We start from the raw sequence: 22,586 nt of genomic DNA, 5'->3' as shown, positions 1-22,586 counted from the left end.
AAATTAGGTAAAATTAGTGTGCGATGATGTATGTAATGATGAAATTATTTTTGGATTGTTTTCCAAAGAAATCCTATAAATAGGTCTCCATTTATAAATATTTGAGACAATTGAGTTGAGAGAAAAATATTATAAAGTGTGTAGTTTGATAATTTTGAGAGTTTGAGATTTTTACTTTTTACCATAAATTTTTACTTTTTCATAACATGTTATCAGCACGAAGCTCTAAAAGTACTCCATATTTTTCCAAGCTCCAAAACAGAAGAAAAAAGTAACAAAAGTAATAATATATATTTTACTGTTTATTTATTTATTGTGTATCTATTTAATATATAATATAAAGTTATTCAGAAATAATAAAAATAAATTTTTCAAAAACTTGTTATAAATCCTGGGATGATGTTAAGACGACATCCCACACTCCCCGTAAGAGATACGAGAAGTATAAAAGCCTATAAGGTTTTTAAACAAAATAACTTGTGACACCGCATTATAATAATGTGATATGATATACATAATTATTTAAACATGACTAATATTATATACATCAAATTATTACCATAAAATTATACAAATACATACATTTTTTTTACACCAACGGTCATAAACGGTAAAAAAACGGCTAGTTTTTGCCCTATAAATATGATCTCACAAACAGATTCAATCACTCCAACTTTCACTTCTTCTCTAAAAATTATTCTTCATCAAATTTTTAAAGAAAAAAGAAGATGGCTTTCTCAAGGATATTTTTAATTATTTTGGTTATCATACTCACGAGTCTTGTATTTATTGAGAATGTCATCCTCGTGTGTTTTCTTTATTTTTACGAATGCTTGTAGTTGTTGTTCATTCATTACTTTGTATTGCAATATTCATTAACTAATAAAATGTATCGTAAATTTTTTTTAGTACCACCATGACAAACTTGGCAAAGCTTGAAGTCATTGCTCTTGATATTACGGGGAAAAATTATATGTCATGGACCCTTGATGTAAAAATGCATCTTGAGTCATTGGGTCTAAACGAAACCATTAAAAAAAATGGTATATCCTCATCACGAGAAAAAACAAAAGCTATAATATTTTTGCGGCGACATCTTGATGAAGGTTTAAAATGTGAATATCTCATCGAAAAATATCTCATGGCTCTGTGGAAAAGATTAAAAGAAAGATTTGAACATATAAGGGAAGTTATACTTCCGACCGCCCGTGATGAATGGAATATGTTAAGATTCCAATATTTTAAGAAAGTAATTGATTACAATTCAGCGATGTATCGAATAATCTCGCAGCTAAAATTTTGTGGACATGAGGTTACAGAATCGGAAATGCTTGAAAAAACATTTTCCACGTTTCACACATCAAATATAACTCTACAGCAACAATATAGAGTGCGTGGATTTGCGAGATATTCTTAACTCATCGCATGTCTTCTTGTGGCGGAAAAAAAAAACGAGCTGCTAATGAGAAATCATCAGTCCCGACCCACTGGATCAACAACATTTCCTGAAGTAAATGTTGTAAATAAAAATAAATTTAAACCTGGAAACCAAAATCAAATTCAAAGACAAGCTTTTGGTCAAGGTCGTGGTCGTGGTCGTGGACGTGGACGTGGAATTGGCCGTGGTCGTGGTCGAGGCCGTGGTTTTGAAAACAATCGAGATAGTTATTTTTATAACTCATCTCAAAAGGGTGTCACGAACCACCCACTAAAAAGACATCATGAGAACATCAGTGTTAATGAAAATCACTCGAAAAGATTTGAAAGTTCTTGTTTCAGATGTGGCACTCCAGGACATTGGTCTCGTATTTGTCGAGCCCCCGAGCACCTTTGCAAGCTCTATAAAGAATCGATAAAGGGGAAAGAAAAAAAGACCAACTTCACTGAACGCAGTGACCGTTTGAGTGATTTAACTCATTTTGATGCTGCTGAATTTATGAATGATTTCTCTGGAAATGATCAATATGTTGGTGGGATAGAAATGAAAAATATTGATACTGCAGATTTTCTCAATGATTTCTCTTAAAATGAACAATATATTGGTGGAATATAAATGTACAATAATTTATTTTTCATGTATTCATATGATAGTGTTTTATAGTACAATTGTAATATGTGTTATATTTACATACGTATTGTCAGTAATTTTTTTTCATTGCATATTTTTGAAGTTCAAATATGAAAAATGCCATGAAAAAAGTTAAACAAGGAACTAATCCCATGGAAATTTGCATACCTGATAGTGGTACAACGCACACTATTCTTCGAGATAAAAGATATTTCTTGGAACTAAAACCAATAAAAACAATGGTGAATACAATATCAGGTCATGTAGACTTGATTAAAGGATGCGGTAAAGCGCAATTTTTGTTACCTAATGATACAAAATTTTTTATCAATGATGCTTTGTATTCACCACAATAGAAAAAAAATTTGTTGAGTTTTAATGATATATATTCCCATGGGTATGATATTCAAACAATGAATGAAGGGAATAAGAAATATATGTGTCTGATCACATATAAATCAGGAAAGAATTATGTGATTGAAAAACTACCAATGCTCTCTACTGGATTGCATTATACACATATAAGTCCCATTGAATCAAACATGGTAGTTGATAATTCTTCAATATTAACCAAATAGCATTATCGATTAGGACATCATGCTTCAACAATGATGCGAACAATTATAAAAAATATACATGGTCATCCATTGAAAGACCAGAAGATCTTTCAGAATAATAAGTTTCAATGTAAAGCATGTTCTCTTGGAAAACTTATTATAAGAACATCACCGGCCAAAATCCAAACTGAATCACCCATGTTTCTTGAACGTATTCAGGGTGATATTTGTGGACCAATTCATCCACCATGTGGACCATTTAGATACTTTATGGTATTGATTGATGCCTTCAGCAGATGGTCACATGTATGTTTATTGTCAACTCGAAATGTTGCATTTGCAATATTACTTGCTCAAATAATAAAATTGAGGAATCAATTTTCCGATTATACAATCAAGAAAATTAGACTTGATAATGCTGTTGAATTTACTTCCCAGACTTTCAATGATTATTGTATGTCTATGAAAATCATTGTTGAGCATCATGTTGCTCATGTACATACACAGAATGGATTGGCTGAATCATTGATTAAACATCTGCAAATGATTGTTAGACCAATGATTATGAAAACAAAGCTCCCTATTTCTATATGGGGACATGCAATTTTACATGCTACTGCATTAATTCGCATCAGACCAAGTGCATATCATAAATAATCCCCATTGCAGCTTGCATTTGGTAAAGAACCAGACATTTCTCATCTGAGAATTTTTGGATGTATGGTGTATGTGCCTATTGCACTACCGCAACGAAAGAAAATGGGACCTCAAAGAAAGATTGGAATTTATATCGGTTATGATAGTCCATCAATCATTCGATATCTTGAACCTCAGACAGGCGACATATTCACAGCACGTTTTGCTGATTGTCATTTTAATGAGAAAACTTTCCAATGTTAGGGGGAGAACAGAAACATATCGAAAAAGAAATTACATGGTATGTATCATCATTGTTACGTCTGGATCCAAGAACAAAACAATGTGAAAAAAAATTGTGCACTTACAAAAAATAGCAAATCAAATACCAGATGCATTTGCAGACACAAAAGGGATAACTAAATCATATATACATGCTTCAAATGCCCCTGCTCGAATTGAAATTCCGAAGAAACAAATTAAAGATACTCATGATGTCATTAAACACCTGAAGCGTGGAAGGCCAGTCGGTTCCAAGGATAAAAATCCTCGAAAAGAAAATTCGTAGAGAAACACGATGATCACAAAATAGAGAATGATGTTCCTGAAGAAACACATGATGATCACAAAATAGAGAATGATGTTCATGAAGAAACATATAATGATGAAATTGTTCTGTTAGAACCACAAACTGACGAGAATCGTGAAATCTCTATCAATTATATTAATACTGGAAAAATATGGAACCGAAAAGATATAGAAGAAATTAATGATATATTTTCTTATAATGTGGCAATCGACATCATAAATAATAATGAAGATCATAAACCAAAATCTTTTGGTGAATATAAAAATCGGCAGGATTGGATAAAATGGAAAGATTTCATCCAGGTTGAATTAGATTCGCTAAATAAACGTAATGTTTTTGGACCTATAATCCTTACACCTGAAGGTGTAAAACCTATTGGATACAAATGGGTTTTTATTCGAAAGCGAAATGAGAAAAATGAAATAGTAAGATATAAAGCTCGACTTGTAACACAAGGTTTTTCTCAAAGACCTGAAATTGATTATGAAGAAACGTATTCTCCCATGATGGATGCAATTACGTTTCGGTATTTGATTAGCTTGGCAGTATCTGAAAATTTAGAAATGCGTCTTACGAATGTTGTTACAGCTTACTTATATGGATCACTTGATAGTAATATATATATATATGAAAATCCCTGAAGGATTTAAGATGCCTAGAGCACAAAGTTCAAAACCCAGAGAATGTTATTATGTGAAATTACAAAGATCATTATATGGATTAAAGCAATCCGGCCGAATGTGGTATAATCGGCTAAGTGATCACTTGATGAAAAAGGGATATGTAAATAATTCAATATGCCCTTGTGTTTTCATTAAGAAAATAACATTCGGATGTGTAATTATTGCTGTATATGTTGATGATTTAAACATCATTGGAACGAATAAGGAAATTCAAGAAGTTGTTTCATACTTGAAGGAAGAATTTGAAATGAAGGATCTTGGAAAAATAAAGTATTGTCTGGGTTTACAAATTGAACAAAAAGAATGTTGAATATTTGTTCACCAGACAAATTATACAGAAAAGATCCTTAAGCATTTTAATATAGATAAATCAAATCCTTTAAGTACTCCAATGGTTGTTAGATCATTAAACATATAAAAGGATCCATTCCGTCCATGTGAAGATGATGAAGATATTCTTGGTCCAGAAGTACCATATCTAAGTGCTATCGGTGCCCTTATGTATCTTACAAATTGTACAAGGCCTGGTATATTTTTTGCCGTAAATTTATTGGCAAGATTTAGCACATATCCAACAAAGAGACACTGGAACGGAATTACACATATATATTCCGTTATCTACGAGGAACAACAGACTTGAGACTTTTGTATTCAAAAGATGCTAATCCAAGTATAATTGGTTATGCCGATGCTGGATACTTATCCGATCCACACAAGGCACGTTCTCAAACTGAATATGTATTTATTCGTGGAGGCACTGCAATTTCTTGGCATTTACAGAAACAAACAATCGTAACAACTTCATCAAATCATGCCGAGATTATTGCACTACATGAAGCAAGCCGTGAATGTGTGTGGTTAAAATCAATGACCCAACATATCCAAATCTCATGCGGATTATCATTCGACGAGTAGCCTGTGATACTATATGAAGATAATGATGCATGTGTTGCTCAAATGAAAGAATGATACATAAAAAGCGATAGAACAAAACATATTCCTCCTAAGTTCTTCGCATTCACCAAGGAGCTTGAGAAGAATAAATATATTGATGTTCGTCACATTTAATCAAGTAAAAACTCATCAGATCTCTTCACAAAGGCACTTCTTACGACAATCTTCAGAAAACACATATATAATATTGGGATGCGCAATCTACGAAATTTGTGAATAATTGTTTATGTCAACATGAGGGGGAGTTTATGTGACTGCACTCTTTTTCCCTTACTATGGTTTTTATCCTAATGGGTTTTTCCTAGTAAGGTTTTTAACGAGGCAGTATAAAAACACGTAATGAAGACAATCATTATGATCATCATCACAAGGGGAGTGTTGAAATGTGAAAAATATTTGTGTTGAAAATTAATGTTGAATGTTGAAAATTATGTGTTGAATGTTGAAAATTAGTGTGTGATGAAGTATGTAATGATGAAATTGTTTTTGGATTGTTTTCCAAAGAAATCCTATAAATATGTCTCCATTTGTAAAGATTTGAGACAATTGAATTGAGAGAAAATATTATTATAAAGTGTGTAGTTCGATAATTTTGAGAGTTTGAGATTTTTACTTTTTACCATAAATTTTTACTTTTTCATAACAATTTTAAATAATTTAAATATTATAAATAGTTTTATAATTTTAATATTTAAAAAAATCTTTTTTATATTTATATTTAGGAAAATTTATGTTTTTTAAATAAAAAATATATAATATTATTTTTATTTTGTATAAATAAAATGTTGATTAAAAAATTTGCAGTTAACAATTTACTTAATAAAATATTAACACTTTCGTTTTATATCATAATAAAAAGATAGAACAAAATCGTATTTTAAATTTGATAAAAAAAAACAAGTGATAAAGTGGAAATTTAAGAAATGATGATAAAATGAAGATTAAAAAAGATATACGAGGATAGTTTGAAGAAATAAAATATAAAAATAAGATCTTTTTGAAAAATAGTGGGGTATCCTAACTTAAAAAAAAAAATGTTATAAGTTAGTTTGCAGCTTTTTTACCTAACAAATTATGAGAATTTATTAGCTCTACGACAATTTTTAAGGGATATATTCAATTTTGAAAATTTAATTATTTTTATTGAATTTTTGTAGAGTTCAAAAATTTAGAGGTATTGAATATAGACTTTATAAACTTTATAAAAGTTTAGTGGTATTCAAGATTTTTCTATAATCTTAAAAAGTCTAGTGACATTCAAACTTGACTTTTTAAAAATCTATATGTATCCAATATTTCCATAGATTTACAATGATTATAATATAATTCTTTATGTACAAACTTTAAAACTCTAGGTACAGCTATAACAACTCAAAAATTATCTTTTAATATTTTGGTAGATTTTTAATTGAATAAAATATATATCTCACCCATATATCTCTTTTCCTCATTCAAAAGACGACGCTTTTCTCCTCATTAAAGAGAAGTCGAGGATTCCTTTATCATCTCCAAGAATTAACTGGTCTGCTCTCTAAAGAGAAGTCGAGGATTCCATTATCATCTCTAAGAATTCACTAGCCAAGATCGTCACCCTGAAGATGCAAAAGATTTGTTCAATCTTTGTCATGCCTCTTTGAGAAACATCATTGAGAGGACATTTGGTATATTTAAATGGCGGTTCAAAATATTCAAAATTGCTCCTCCATTTCCATATACAAAACAGGCGGAGCTTGTATTGGCTTGTGCTGTATTGCATAATTTTCTTCGAAAGGAGTGTCGATATGATGAATTTCCAGTTGAACCAGATAATGAAGTTCCACAACCTTCATCAGAACAAGTTTACGAGGATATTAACTTTGATCAACTATTTGACACTGAAGAACAACAACGAGCAGATGCAAATGCATGGAGAGATATTATAGCAAATCGAATGTGGAGTGATGTTGATCATATTGACAATAACGAACATTAGATTTTTCATAAAAAAAACTGCTTAAAATTTATCAAATTTCATAAGGTTTTGATTAGTTATTTATCTATATTGATTAAATTTATATATATACTTATAAATTAAAAATTTATTGATTAATTATTTATGCATGTTAAATAGACATGAAAATTGAAAATTTTGATTTTGTTAAATTGAATTGTGATTTTTTTTTCATATATTAAACATATTTATTTATTTTAAATAAGTAAATATATTTCAAAATGAAGATGTTATTTATGTTAAATAATTACTAGTTTAGAAAAATTATATATATATATATAATATATAAATTTTGATTTTGTTAAATTGAATTATGTTTTTTTTCATATATTAAACATATTTACTTTTTAAAAACATCGTTACTAAATTTGCGATGCTGTTTTTACAAACTGTCGCCACAAGTAGCGACAATTTTTGAAAAAATGTTGCAAAAGGTCAATGACGACCTATATAAGACGAAGGCCAAAACTGTCATTAATTTCACATTTTATCATCGTAAGACTGTTTTTTTTTTTTTTTTTTTTGAATAATCTTAAATCAACACTTGAAGTAATGGGATTTGGGAAAAGAAGAAGAAGAAGAAGATAAACATGGTTTTTAAAACAATATGATTGCATTATAAGATCTAAGACTAAAACTAGATATTACGTTATAATCCAAAATCAACAAGAAGGTTTATTTTTGAAGCATATAACTGAAAAAAAATGTCAAACATTTAATTTCAAAACCATTAATTGGCATCCCAATGACATATTAGTGTTCTCAAGTAAACCTCGAGTTATGAAGTTTTGTTTTCCTCTGTATGCTACGAACGTAAACTTTAGAGTATTATCATAATGACCCCTCGATTATGTATGAATTATTACTTTGGCCCATCCACTGTAATCTGAAAAACAGATTAAAAATTGTGGAGAGTGGGATTTGAACCCACGCCCTTTCGGACCAGAACCTTAATCTGGCGCCTTAGACCAACTCGGCCATCTCCACTTGATGCTTAATTTTATTCTATTGCATACTATTTAAATAATATTAAAAAAAATAAAAAATAAAAACGGATCTTATGATTTGGGTTTGACCGAACCATATTTGTCGCACAATAAATTTCATGCTTATTATAAATAAGTATTTGTATAATATTTTCCATTTATTTATATAATATATTTCGACTGTTACATTTTTGTATCATAAAAGAATTATCGAATTTATCAAATAGAATGATAATTTGGTTTGTGGTTTAAACCAAAACAAAACCACAATTGTCGACTTGACCAATGCACAGCCGTTTGATTTCAAATTGAAAAAAATTACATAAACGAAAATCGATTATTTTTATTTTTATGAAACAAAATTCTCCCCAATTGAAATCATTTTCAACTATATGCACATCACTGCGTTGGCTGGGAAAGAAAACTTGGTCTAACTTTGTTAGATAACTCTTTGGAGCAATCAATTTTCAGGACAAAATGAGGAACCCGTGAGGAAAGCGAAGCGGAGAGATGGAGCATTTTTATGTACATGCAAAAAAAAATAAACTGAACAAATCCAAACAAATCCAGATATTAATGTAATGAAACAAAGAACCAAAATACAAAAGAAATGGACAAGAAGAACAGACATGGGTGACAAATTGTACTCTGCGACAGAACATCATGGGACACTCAACACCGATGGTATAGAGGCATAAAAATGATCCTAAAAGATCAATAGAGCTTGTGCAACATGATACATCAGCTGCCAGGGTACCCAAAACCATTTCCAAACAGACTTTTATAGAAAATATTATTTGCTTCAATCGTAGCGGAAACCCAACATGGGATTTATCTTCATCAGCTAAAATTCCCTTCCTTGGTATGGCATTTCCTGCGCGATTGAACCAATGAATGAGCAATGAGTTACCATAAAGATAATTGTGCAGCCATGACTGGCAATCTAGGAATGAATCTAAGACACAAATGTGAGGACGTAGTTGAATTTAAGTCATGTTTTGCCCTTTTTTAACATGATGTCACCCCTTTATACTCCACCGTGACGCATGCCATTAGAAAGTCACATGTAGTTTATACTGCACATCAACCCCTGCAACGTCACGGACCCCAATTTGTAGTCTCTTTCTCTCTTCAAAACAAAATTTCGAAGTTTAATGAGTGCAATATTGTCGTTTCTAGTTCTAATTAGAATTGCTCATAGCAAGAGCAATGCGTGGAATTCTTTCTCCAATCCATTTCACAAAGCATACAAATTCATTCAATCCCCCATGGAACACCGACATTATAACATGTTCGAAAAGAAAATTCAATAAAAACTACGGTGATCCATAGAGCAAACAAAACATGGAGTTTAACCAGTCAAGGTCTCGAGGACTATCATCATGTGCCCACAGTTATTTAGTTAGGATATGTTGGATTTTCTCAGAAGGTTTCTTTGCAATACGTAAATGAACACGGCATTGTCATTAGCCGATACATTTTTGTTTTTCTTCCTTTGAAATAAAAATCAGGCATACACAATACAGCAGAAAGGAAGTCAAAAAACAAATGGTAGTGAAAATTTCTTAAAGGAGCTGGTTTTGCCACAGCAAGAATGATGCTTGAATAGTAGCAGCAATATAAAGAACACAGTGAGATTAGTGGAAGAACACAAATGATCATACTTGTGGATATGCTGGCATGAACATGACTGGCCGAGGTTGTCCAATTAGCATCTGCTGCCCATACTGCACTCATATTCAATAAAAAAGCATGGAACTACAACAATTAGACATATTCTGAGGGGGCGCACGACCAGTAATTCAGAAGTGATATCAAACCTGAGGTCCATTTGGATGATAGTATGGCTGATGCTGCGGCACTACAGCCTGTGGATTGAATATAACAGGCTGCTGAGAAGCAAAAGAAGGAAGCTGCAACAATCCAACATCATCATTAGCAAATAAAAATAGTGGCACCAAAGAAAATGGCAATTCTGACAATGAAGAAAAGAGAAGATTTGAAAATGAGGCAAATCGATTACTCACCCCAATACCAATGGGCATCCCATGCATGTGCGTTACAGCTGTCATGTTAGCTGGATAGTAGAAAGAACTATCAGAAACCGGAGATGAAATCCTTAAAGGAGTCGGAGTTGGGATGAAACTTTTTGCATTTGGGTTGAACTTAAATTCCTGCCACGGAGTCAAACGAAGAAAGAAATTAGCAAAAGATACAATAGGCAAGTGAAATAAAATTTAACAGGAAAAACGAACAGATTGGACAATCATCACGCTATGCATGTGATGTCAGCAAAATTAAACAAAATAATAAGAGGACCAAACAACAACATTAAAAAATGGGGATCTCCAACATCCAACCTTCGCATGTGGATTTAGAGCAGACTTCTCTGAAGAAAATGAACCAACAGATGAACTTGGTGATAATCCTCGACCGGTAGAACTTGAAGTAGCAACTACATGATTGGCAGTGGATGAAGAAGAACTACTGGGCTGGGCTACGGCAGTAGTGGTTCCTCGTATTTTGGGAGGCAAGGAACCCTCTGATGGCTCATCGGAAGAGCCTGTCTTTTCTTGTCCTGTGGATGTTGCCGAACTGCCAGGACGGGAAACAACGATTGTGGTGCCTTGTGCTTTGATGGGTACTACACTGTCTGTTAGCTCATTAGAAGAGCTAGTATTTTCCTCACCCTTGGATAACGACCAAGATGGATCAAATGCCAAAGCATTTGGAGACAATCGAACCTTTTCGTAGTTTTCCTTTTTTAATCTCGGAAACGAGTACAAATCTGTGAATTCATTGATGTTATTGAAAATAACGCGAGACATAAAATGTCAAATGAGTACAAGGGAGTAAATATTTTGTAAAACTCATAAAGGCCAACACAGACACAATATCATAAAACTGTGGACAGCATCATCATAAGTTTCAGATAATTCCAAAGCCTATGTAGCAAATTTTAAGTCGAATTCCTGTAGGGATACCACATAGATCAAGTGAAGCCGATAAAATCCATTTTCAAAAGATAATGTCCAAGTTCAATAAATCCTCTACGAGAAAAAACTCAGCATATACAGCAGACAAACAAAGTAGTTTCGCCCTCCGAAAATAAATAAAATAATAGTAAATAAATCTTGGAATCCTGTAAATGATTGATTATGAAAATAAAATTAGAAATAGAGAACTAATACAAAGGTGATGAGAATAGACAACAGGATAAAAAAGGCATGCCCTGGCAAATCATTATGACAGCCTACCAAATGCCATCTGGAAACTATTATAATCATCGCCAGGAATATGGTTCACTCACCCTCAGCTTTTGATGACCAACTCTGATCGGACAGCTGCAGGAAAAAAGATGCAAAAGCATTCACTAAAAACAATTTCAGCAAAGACACACGTGTCAACTTAACGCAGCCAACAGATGCTCACCTTGTGTTCTCTATCATCCTTATATAAATAACTATCACTACTTCCAATAAAATGGTTACCACGAAGCCTGCATAAAAAATCACAATCAAACAATTAGTGTCGTAAACTTGCATATCTGCATTTTGCTCATTCTGACTCAACCCAGCCATATCCGCAAAACCATAAATCATATTATGGTATTACAACCTGAAAGCATCAATCTCAGAGGAATCTTTAGGAAGCTGTTCCGCTGGTAGGTGTTGAGCATTATCAGCAGAACTTGAATGATGCGTGCCAGTGCTTTTAGCAACCTTACAAGATTGGACCCCCCCCTACAAGGGAAAAAAAGATTTAATGGAACAAAATATAAATTCAACATCACAATAACAACCAAAAATAAATTTAAAAATATTAAACAAATAAATAAGAAACAAAAGAATATAAGATATAACTATATGTTCAGAATAAATAGAGCAGAGCAAGTAATTACATACATCTATATTGATAGATCACTTTGTTTCTCTTAAAACGAATAAATAAAAATCAAAGGAAAAATGTTGTGCAGAGAACTATACACTTGCTGCTAAGAAAAACCTCACTGTTTCTGGCAGCAGTGAAATTTATGGCTTCAAGGTCCAACTGTGAAGATGAGCAAGCAGTTGAAGAGCATGAGACTGGAAGAGGGAGAAAAATGTCTCTAAAAAGGAAAAATTTTCATTGCACATCACTATTATGGGGTGAAGATTCATTCAAATTATAACCAATATATTCATGCATTAGTTGCAAAGTGTTACTTCTTATGACCCAGTAATTTGTTCAAAAGATATTATCCCCTTCTTTACCAAATTAAAACAATAGAAAAACGAAGGAAAAAAGAGCTTCCGGAAGTAACATAAAACAACAGAACAGCTACATGCATGATTACTAAGAAAAACACTTTTTTAAATGAATAACAATACCAGCAATGTAGATCTCGATGAGAATTGAGCTCTCTCATTGGTTTCCAAAAAACTCATGTTAGTCTGAGGTTTGTCAATGACAGAACTAGAGACAACTCCAAATGTTTCATCATTCTGTGAATCCAATAATATGTCCTCAATCTCATCATATCCACCATCATCTACTACCCTGTAGACTGATGAGAATCGAGTTTCTTCATCAATGTCAAAATTTCCATCAAGTTTAAAGCCTCTTTCCTATGGAAACAATGTAATTGGGATGAATGAAAACAGTAAACAGAAATTAAAGGGATAAAAGGAAGTCAAACCTTAGTCTTACCTCTGCTAGATGAAGATCAAAGGTTTCCTCGCCCTCAATCTCTCTAGCCATCCTTGCAGCTTCTCTTTCTAATTCTTTCAGCTGAGGACCTCTCGCAAGCTTTGTAGTGTAAAGTTCCTCATTGAATGTACTCTTCACTCCGAATAAAGTTTCATTTGCTTCAAACTGATCCCATCCTCTGGTGGGCAAAAAAAGTTTTAAATCAGTCAACATGGCACCAGCTAAACAACAGTGACTGTGAATGACCTATTGAAACTTTCTGTGGAATAAAAAGCAAAGCTTCAACAAGTCAAACATCAAAAGAATAATCCTCTATGATTTTCTAAAGGGTCACCACATCAATTGTTTAACGATTTTCACATAAATTGTTATTCAAATAATTGATATTGTTAGCATATTATAAGTTTCGGTAAATTAGAGGTTCAAGGAGTTTCCCTAGCTGGTTGTACAGTTTACAAAAGAAATAGCAATTTATTCAAATATCACAGAAGAAATGAGATTTCCTAACCTATTCCGAGGTCCATCAAATACGGTGTCCAATTCAGGACACTCTGGATCATTTTCATCAGGGATCCAAGGCTCCAGTTCTCTGCCAAGCTCTACGTGGCGGGATTGTGATATGTAGGAATCTACCATAAGCTCTTGCTTCTTGTCATGTTGGAATTCAATCTTTGATACATCACTTGTGACAGAAACACCCTGTTCCAGTTCAAGATAAAAGCAAGTTTGTCAAATAACTTCCTACGTTGGGGTAGTTATTCAAGCAGAAACTTCTTGATGGTGAAAGGGTTTATAAAAAAAATGCTGCCGGAGAAACCATATCATGAAATAATGGTGTCCGAGGTTCTTCAATAACCTGAAGCATTTCCATCATCATCATCGTGAGTAACAGCTATTCGTAATCATTACAACATAAAACATATTGTAACCTTAGCTATCAGTTGCACAAGATCCTTTCCGGGGATGATCAAAGTTCTAGAAGGAGATTTGCTTGGAGAATCTGCCATCTTTTTCTGTGCTTGTGACCCATCCTTAATTAAGCATGCCATTTTCAGAACAATGCCTACACCCCAAGGCAATCATTTGTCAAAAGAAAAAAAATTACTTTCTGTGCATGCAGAGATCAAAGAACGGATTCATCACCGAAAGATGCTCTATTCACCAAACTTGAGCAATGATTCTTTGACATACCAAAATCCTCTGTATTTGTAGCATGAACTATTCCAGAAAATATAGATCCATCCAGCACCTGGACTTCAACTTGATGTCCAATGAGGCATGCACTTAAATATATAAGGCGATCACATGGAGGTAATTCAAGTCCTCCTCCATTACCTACAACCACTATAGTGAGAAAAAGAGAAAATATTAAATTGTAAGACATTTTAGTGCCATGAACTCTCACCAAAATTAATCCTGCTAGAACTTGTTTTCCCAGCCTGAAACTTATTATCAAACCTGGTGGCCACATCTCTTTCACTTTTACGACGGCCGCCATTACAAGAAAACCGAGGCTGTGGAACTTGATGATTATTCATCTTGAACCCACGAAAAATATACCACGACAACTTTGGCCGAATTGAGAAAATAAACTGCAAAAGGCAACAACTTATCAACCATCTTCAAAAGGCTGGAGTGACTACAAAGAGAATAAAACTAAAGGTATGACGATAGCTCATATTAACCAAAAAGGTAAATCTTCTTGCAGACATACAAAAGATAACAAGACAATTTCAACAGTTACATGTATCCATAAATAAATTAAGATGCTCAAAGAACGAATATGGCACTCCATGCGTCTAACATTTAGGGTGTGCTTATTTAAGAACAATTATGCATAAGAATTCGGGATCGAAATCCATTGCACATGTTTGACATCCCATCAACTTTTAGGAGATCGAACAGTTAATGGGAGCAAAGAAAGAAAGCATATACAAGCCACCGAAAAGCAGGCATCCCAGCAAACATATATTCACTCTAATTTCCAAAACGCACCAGAATATTTAGTAACTAATCAGCAAAACACCCCGCAGCAAGAACAACAATTAGATAACTTCAAATCCATAAAATAACCGAGTAAAAACGAAATATGAAGAAACAAGCAGCATACAGAAAAGAACAGTTTTTCCACCACCTAAAACTAATGCATGAAATTCATCCCAGAATAAAAGACACCACCAAATACATGAACAAACTAGTACATTATTTCACAATCTTCCACGCACGGAGGAATAAATAGAGCCTAATTTCATCTCGTTTAGCTTCATCTATTTCATCCCATACAAGGTTGAGCTGAATTAAAAGCCCTGGAAAAATCCTCAAATTGAAACCCTATGATCTGATCATCTTATTAAATCACAAATCAATACACATGCAATACAGGGATGAATAGATAAGAATTCCAGAAAATGGAGAAAAAAACAAGGACGCGGAGGTGTCGACGAAAGCTGAAACGATGTAGTACGGGTGGGGGCTCACCGCCACGGAAGAGCCGGAGAAATGGAGCGAAAGGAGCAAAGGCCTGCTCTGCAATCAAAATTTCTACTGTTTTCCTGGATCGAAACCCGCCCCGATCCAACCCGCCCCGAAAGACAACCCGATGCGAGATGAATTACACCGGCCACGTTTGATATTGTCTGTGTAGTAGGACGATCTCACGAATCTTTATCTGTGAGACGGGTCAATTTTATCAATATTCACAATAAAAAGTAATATTTTTAACATAAAAAATAATACTTTTTCATGGATCACCTCGTCTCACAAAATATGACCCTAAAAATTTATAATCCTAGCGTTATATATGATAATTTTCGTTATTTTTAAATTAATGATTTTTTATATTTTATTAGTAGTGATAGATTATATAAAAATTTAAAGATAAATTAAATTAAAAAATATAGATAAATGAGGGTATATTTTAATTTTAATAAAAATTCATTAAATCAATTATAAGTAGGGACTTCAATTTTAATTTAATAGTAAGATAATAAACTATAAAGCTAGGATTAAAATTTTAAATTTTATATATTCACATATTATTAAAATTTAAGCAGACCTAAAACTAATGTATTTAGATAATATAAAAATTGTTTAATTTTAAATTGTTTTTTCCAATAATATTTCGAAAGTTTAATAATTATATTGCTGTATTATTTGGATATCAAACTGGAAATAGCAGGAAGATTATTTTCAAAATATTTATATTTTTGTAATTTTTTGTTTCTATAATAATTGTTGACATGATAAAAATTATTTATCTTACAGAGTAAAAAAAAAGTAAATAACACCGAAATTGAACTAAGTTAAAATAGAGAAAACACATACATTGTTACAAAACTGAGGATGAAATAAACCATGAAAACTTATAGCACTTGTGTTTTCAAGAATGTACATTTTCTCATTTCCTTGTATTTTGACTCATAAAACACAGTACATATCACACAATTTGCTACGTAAAATTTCAATGAATCACTGACATATGGCACAATAAGTTGCCATGTTGTTACAATAAGCCATACATGAAACATCAGACACGCTTCAAGAATGCTATTTCCAAATGCTGCGGAAGAGGAGAAGAGAAGAGGTCGAATAAAGCGGTATGGTCGATAACCAACCAGTTAAGCTTCAGCTGTAGCAGCCCGATGATGCAGATTGTACGAGTCATGTCATGTTCCAACACGAATATGAGACTGAACACGACTGTTGTTTGATATACTTGAGGTACTAAAGTCAACTGTGCCTAATATATATTGTCCATGATGATAAGGTTACCAAGATTTGAAGTTGAATTTTCTGGTGTTAACCTACAGCTTTAACTTGATTCTCTCAGACCATGCGAATATATCTGAGTGCACCTGGTCGCCCCCCAGTTCGTCTCCGGTGGCACCAGCAGCAACCCTCATGATGTCCTCGATCAACGCAAAGTTTCCCATTATGTCAACATGGGCGCCGCTCTGAGTGCCACGTCCCTCAAGAAAATTGGCAGGAGGGGCATGATCATACTCCCTAACATAGTTCTTGATTCCCGAAGGATTGAATCTTGTTTTCCCGCGCCACCCTTTTGTGCCCATGAATCCTGCACTTAAAACAGTTACCGTTTCATCTCCATCGACTGTGAAAACACCATCTTTTAGGCATTTATCTTCATGTTCTTCATCCGCTGATGTATCAATTTGAAATGGAATGTGGCATTCTGCATATGGAGCCTGCCGATAGACATAGGCTCTTTCTGTCGGGATTCCAACGCCGTACATAGAGATTATCTCCATCTCGGGGGCATTTGGCAGCCTGCACAACAAAGCAGTTTGTTGCAAATGAAAAAAAAATGTTCTATCATATGATGTGATATATTTAGAACAATATAAGATGTATTTTTTATATGATTTCATCTTGATTTAGTCGCAGAAAAGGTTATGAGAACAAGAAATTATAGCAATCTCACTTTGTTTCCAGTGGATTTGACCAATATTTGTAGTGTGAATACTTTGGATCATCCAAATTATCTGCTATACCATACGAGAAATGAGCACTGCCTCGTTCCATCATTTTGGGGGCGACAAAGTATAGCAGATCCAATACATCTCCGGCGGTATAAGCTTTGTATTCTGCCACAGCTTTGATACCACTAAATCCCATGTCATGATACTCAGTCCACACATCACGGCACGTGTTACTCACGAAATTGCTACCCTTTACGGCATCCTGCACAAGAAAGTAACTTGATCAGTCCAACTGAAGATTTCATCTCGGAAATATCCAAAAACATTAGCCCATACGGTGTAAAGATTGAGAAAATAGACAACAAAACCACATAAAAGAGATCACATCTATATTTTTCAACATAGATCTTTCCTGTTAGGAGATTTAAAAACGTGTTTTTGCTGTTCTTTAGTTTCTTTAGAAAAATAAACAAGTTTTATACACAAAAAATAAAACAATAAACAAGTAATAAAAAAAAGGAAACAATAAACAAGAAAATGGTCCTGTTTGACAGTACCATTAGAGTTTCTATTGGGGACATTACGTGCAGGGGCAAGAAATGTTACCCGAAAATCGATCCTATGAATCTCAGAAGAATGCGCATCTGCGATATCTTGTCCAAATGATATCATTCTTCCATAGCTGGGCTGTTTTATTTTTGATTTGGTGCTTCCATCCTCGTTATGGACTAAAGGCTCTATGTCATTATATCTCTGTTTCCTTTTACTTGGAACGAAGCCTTCTTCGGGAGACCAGTCGAGACCACCCCAGATAGTCTCTCCACCTTTTGGTATCATGGACATGGTCGAATCCCAAGTCCTTGTCATCTTCATAATGTGCTGTAAAGTTTGAAGGTGAAATACATCCTTATCCAAAACGCCAGGTGCTATTGCCCTTCAGCACAATAAAGAAACACATATGAAATAAGCAACGGAGATTCTTCTCAGATCGATCACAACATCATAGCTGTTACTAGCTGTGCGAATCAAATATTTTAAACCATATGGCAATTTAAGTGCCGCATTTGGTTATTATGTCATATGGGTAGCCATATATAACAGTTGGAGCAATTGATACAGCCCAATATATTTTACCTGGCAACGGCAATATCCCTTGCTTCTGCAGAAAAAAGCATAGAAACGGCTTTTGGAACACCTAAAAACGGTCCTCCGATATTCATCACCGCTTTAATATGTTTAGCACACCAGTTAGGTCCACCCCCTCCACCCATCGGCGCAGGTGCTTCCACCCACTTCATAAAATGGAGGAAGTATAGGGCACCCATTGAATGAGGAATAATAACCGCCTTGTTGCCACCGTTTGTAGCAACCATCAATTCTATATTACTTTTTATCCTGCTCAATGTCTGGTCACGCACCTGCGTAAGGAAATATACTAAGGTATAAATGTGAAATAAATTATACCCATTGACTTTGTTAGAATTCGGGTACAGAAAAGGTAATTCAGTATATCTGCTGCAGTGGAAGGAAATAGTTATGACTCGCCTAGAATCCTTAGATTGTAAATGAGTTAAATCAATGTGTGAGTCCTCTTTCTTGAGTGGAATACTATCAGAGCACTCCGCACCCTTTAAACTCACGGAGAAACTTATGGTGACGCATCAAGAACAGGAAATGTTAAAAGGGTGTCGATAATTCTTGGGAAGACAAAAAACTAACCTATGCATCATATATATCATATGTAAACGATGGATGGAAACTAGCACGTGGATCATATACCCAACCCATAATCCAGCAGTCAACAACAAGCCACCCCAGGCTCAGACCATATCGTTTTATAATGAACACTACTTGATCTGACAAAAGCAAAAATACAATCAACTGTCTCGTCTAAATGCTTAAGATCACATATAAGTGATACATTTATGTTTATCGTCTCTATCAGTAGAACTCTATTACATATGACAAGTTGAATGTACCTCTGTGTTTTGGAATGAAAGTCTCCAATCATATGCAGCCATATACATCGTTTTCTCCTCATACCCAATCTGAGCAAGATTAGCAATTAGAACAGCCCAGACAAAGTATCCCGGAGCAAAGTAATCAGCAGCAACAAGACCATTAACAGCTCGGATCCGTACACCAGGAGGATCTAAACCAGTTTCGTTATCGAGTGACATATGATCCATCCAACATAAAGGTCTGTAAAAAAAGAGAAAAAAGCAGCCAAGTCTTGATCAGCAAAGTAAAATTTTATTGAATACAGTGGCAAAAATGAGATAGACCAAGCAAAGAAGCAAAATCAACTACATTTTAAGGTTTATTACTGTTTATGATAATTTACAAATAGAATGGAGAACAACCTTTTTGTATAAGATTTTAATGTTCCACAGTTTCTTATGCATGAAAGAAGGAAAAAAAATTTGTGGTCCAGCAAAAGATATTTTATTCATGATTGTACAGCACTCTATTGCTCCAGTTCCAGCAAATTAATGTTTGACAAAAAAGAGAAAATAATCTGAATGATAGTCCTATAAGCAAACCTGTTTATATAATAAGCTGACTTTATTGTGAAGAACAAAAAATTCTTGCGATAAGATTAACTATTTATATAACAACCAACTTTGATAAATTCAGAGGGCCTTGATCAAGGATTCGATTTGACAGATAGATGCAATAAACTGATTTTCAAAACATTTTGTGGGGAACAACATATAAATGGAGATATGGCAATCATCAAAAAGTCTATTCACAACACTAATTCCAAACATCAAATGTCGAAATGAAAATATATGTATATATTTATGTGAGTTTGTATTCAGAAAGAGCAAATATTATCTGTCTAAAAATGAAAAGAATTAAAAGATCTAACCCTCTGTTAGATAATGAGCCTTGACATTCATCTCAATGTTAACTGGACTAGTAATGTTCATTCAAGATGACATCAATTATATGAAAAATCCGAATACATCCAGATTGAAAAACTACATGAAAATTTCATCTATTTTAAACAAATGCTTCATGACATTTTTATGACAGTAAAATGCAGTTTAGGATTATCAGGACATATAAAGCAATGAACAGTTTGACCAAGTCAAGTATGACATTGCTGAAAAAATTCCAACCTGCAGAATCTCTTGATATGAACTACGCCAAAACAAAGGTAGCAATAAATAAATAGCTTTTCAAGAACCTCAAGATTCCAAATAATTACCCCTCATTTTTTTTTCCACAAAAATGTCCTACCAAAAACATCAAAATCATGTCAACAAACCCCAGTATGAATTGTCAACAAGGTGTTAACTTTGTAATATATCATTCCCAAGTCCTAACAATACTTCAAACCGCTGTTGTTCTTTGGAAAATGAATCTACACATTTAATTAACTCCAGAAGATACAAAGCCAGCATGTTAATGACATTACTCAGACATTTCGGAGACGCGGACTTGTAAAGAATTTTGTCTATGCATCTAATTACCCCTCAACATGCAAAACAATAAACATCTTCCCTAACCAAAATATCACGTTTAAAAGCCCCGCTTTACTCCAATTAACATCTAACATATATTTTTAGAAAGCCCACAATTTTTAACCAATTAATAACACTAAAGTTATGACTTGTAACACCAGTTGGCTAAATCTTTGAAAATGCGATGAGCCATTCAACAACCTTCAAAATCACAAAGCAATCTATAAACTTCCTGATAAATTTACCAATATAAATCCGAAACAGCTGATAAAATGTACCTCACCTCTTGTAAATCTCTCCAAACGACCCACCCCACAGCCTTTTTCGAAACAACCCATCAGAACAGCTATGCCCCTCCCACAGCTCTAGCCCTCCGGTCACAATACCGGGAACGAAAACCACTGGATGCTTAGCCCGCAAGCCTTCTTTCTTCAACTTGACTCCAGGAGGGTCAGGCATGGGACCCGTTATCGCCTCTGTCACGTACAGAGGAAAAGACGAAGGCATCATATTGTATGAAAACAACAGCCCCCACCACACAACACATATGCATCCAATGAACCAGCAGCAGTTATCCACACAAGACCATCTATTCCCTTGTTTAGCTTTTTTGATCTCGTGTTTGATCTTTATCTCATCGGGGTCGGTTGTTGGGGTCGTTTCATTTTCTGGAACCTTTCTCCTCCTCAGCAGCGCCATCTCGGAACCAAGCTATCCGTCAGCTGGATGCGTATGTGCATAATTTTATTAATAAAAAAACATCAACTATAGAACCTTAAAACGAAATTAAATTGCATTACCATATGAAACTCACACGCAATTTACAGCATTCACACATTCTGCCACACAGATGTTACAATAAGCAAGAAAAAAACAAAATGGAAAAAATAAGCTATACAAAAGAATTGGCAAGATACCCATCTGCGATAGCGATAGTTCAAATGTTCAAATTACTCATCGTGACATTAAATCATGTGAATTCAAGAATGAACAAAAAGCAATACCCAATTGCTGCTTATATCATGTAATTTTAATACGTCTTCGCATGGATTTTTGTCGGCCTATGCCTTTCCGAACTTTCTCCGTGGGGCGGCGACCGGGAAGCGACGCTGTGGCGTATGGAGGAGGCCTTGAGGAGCTGAAGATTGGATGGCGAATGGCAGAATGTGGGAGCTGGGAAGGATGGAGTGTAATTAATGCGGGTGACGTGGCTCATGTTTAACGGTTGATTAAATGCAATAATTAATACCGGCAGTTTATGTCCATGAAATCTAACGGTTGGTTGACCTTGTTCGAACCCGTTAAATATCTAATTAATTAATTAATTAATAATCAATCCCCAACTGGGCACTTGTTCACTTTAATAAATATTAAATATTAAATAAATATTAAATCACAAATATTTATTTATTTTGATTGGTCTTGCTCGCTTTGAGAAATATCTTGTGTTCTTAAAAAAACAAAGGCATCCAAAAATGCTTTCCTTTGCCTTGGGTTAAGTAGAGTTGATTAACAATTAGGCAAA

At 33.9% G+C, this 22,586-nt stretch overlaps 2 protein-coding genes and 1 non-coding gene across 7 annotated transcripts; all 3 read right to left on the bottom strand.

Moving 5' to 3' along the window:
* Positions 1-8,383: 8,383 nt before the first annotated feature.
* On the bottom strand, positions 8,384-8,464 carry TRNAL-AAG (transfer RNA leucine (anticodon AAG)). Its single transcript has one exon. It is a non-coding gene; the product is annotated as a tRNA-Leu (tRNA).
* Positions 8,465-8,980: 516 nt separating this feature from the next.
* LOC142530849 (polyadenylate-binding protein-interacting protein 4-like) lies at positions 8,981-15,782 on the bottom strand. Of its 4 annotated transcripts, none has more exons than XM_075636714.1 (16): positions 15,631-15,782; positions 14,558-14,744; positions 14,344-14,487; positions 14,082-14,215; positions 13,970-14,008; positions 13,661-13,851; positions 13,153-13,330; positions 12,834-13,070; positions 12,082-12,206; positions 11,896-11,962; positions 11,774-11,807; positions 10,824-11,251; positions 10,491-10,637; positions 10,284-10,376; positions 10,128-10,190; positions 8,981-9,337 (listed from the first exon to the last, which is right to left on the bottom strand). In XM_075636714.1, exons 2-16 carry the CDS (start codon positions 14,688-14,690, stop codon positions 9,308-9,310), a joined length of 2,043 nt encoding a protein of 680 aa, XP_075492829.1. In that variant the 5' UTR covers positions 14,691-14,744; positions 15,631-15,782; the 3' UTR covers positions 8,981-9,307. The 4 variants fall into 4 exon arrangements, with proteins under 4 accessions (XP_075492829.1, XP_075492830.1, XP_075492831.1 ...); XM_075636715.1 differs by having other exon boundaries at positions 15,617-15,769; XM_075636716.1 differs by lacking the exon at positions 15,631-15,782 and adding an exon at positions 15,354-15,490.
* A 642-nt stretch (positions 15,783-16,424) lies between these two features.
* On the bottom strand, positions 16,425-22,258 carry LOC142530768 (phospholipid:diacylglycerol acyltransferase 1-like). Of its 2 annotated transcripts, XM_075636580.1 has the most exons (7): positions 22,066-22,258; positions 21,345-21,783; positions 19,571-19,793; positions 18,726-19,009; positions 18,198-18,525; positions 17,594-17,853; positions 16,425-17,439 (listed from the first exon to the last, which is right to left on the bottom strand). In XM_075636580.1, the coding sequence occupies exons 2-7, from the start codon at positions 21,758-21,760 to the stop codon at positions 16,956-16,958; spliced, it is 1,995 nt and encodes a 664-aa protein (XP_075492695.1). In that variant the 5' UTR covers positions 21,761-21,783; positions 22,066-22,258; the 3' UTR covers positions 16,425-16,955. The 2 variants fall into 2 exon arrangements, with proteins under 2 accessions (XP_075492695.1, XP_075492697.1); XM_075636582.1 differs by lacking the exon at positions 22,066-22,258 and having other exon boundaries at positions 21,340-21,452.
* Between the last annotated feature and the right edge of the window lie 328 nt (positions 22,259-22,586).

This window comes from Primulina tabacum, chromosome 17, assembly GCF_025594145.1.
Source record: "Primulina tabacum isolate GXHZ01 chromosome 17, ASM2559414v2, whole genome shotgun sequence".
Classification (NCBI taxonomy): domain Eukaryota; kingdom Viridiplantae; phylum Streptophyta; class Magnoliopsida; order Lamiales; family Gesneriaceae; genus Primulina; species Primulina tabacum.
The sequence above is the reverse complement of the archived record's forward strand: the minus strand, read 5'-3'. Positions and strand labels throughout refer to the sequence as shown.

Coding starts and splice junctions, on each gene's coding strand:
- LOC142530849 (XM_075636714.1), bottom strand. CDS start 14,690: ATGAATAATCATCAAGTTCCACAGCCTCGGTTTTCTTGTAATGGCGGC. Junction 11,252..11,773: donor TTGGTCATCAAAAGCTGAGG/GTGAGTGAACCA, acceptor ATGAATTCACAG/ATTTGTACTCGTTTCCGAGA. Junction 10,191..10,283: donor ATCATCCAAATGGACCTCAG/GTTTGATATCAC, acceptor ATATGAGTGCAG/TATGGGCAGCAGATGCTAAT.
- LOC142530768 (XM_075636580.1), bottom strand. CDS start 21,760: ATGGCGCTGCTGAGGAGGAGAAAGGTTCCAGAAAATGAAACGACCCCA. Junction 19,010..19,570: donor TTTCATTCCAAAACACAGAG/GTACATTCAACT, acceptor TTCCTTACGCAG/GTGCGTGACCAGACATTGAG. Junction 17,854..18,197: donor TTCATAGGATCGATTTTCGG/GTAACATTTCTT, acceptor TTTCTTGTGCAG/GATGCCGTAAAGGGTAGCAA.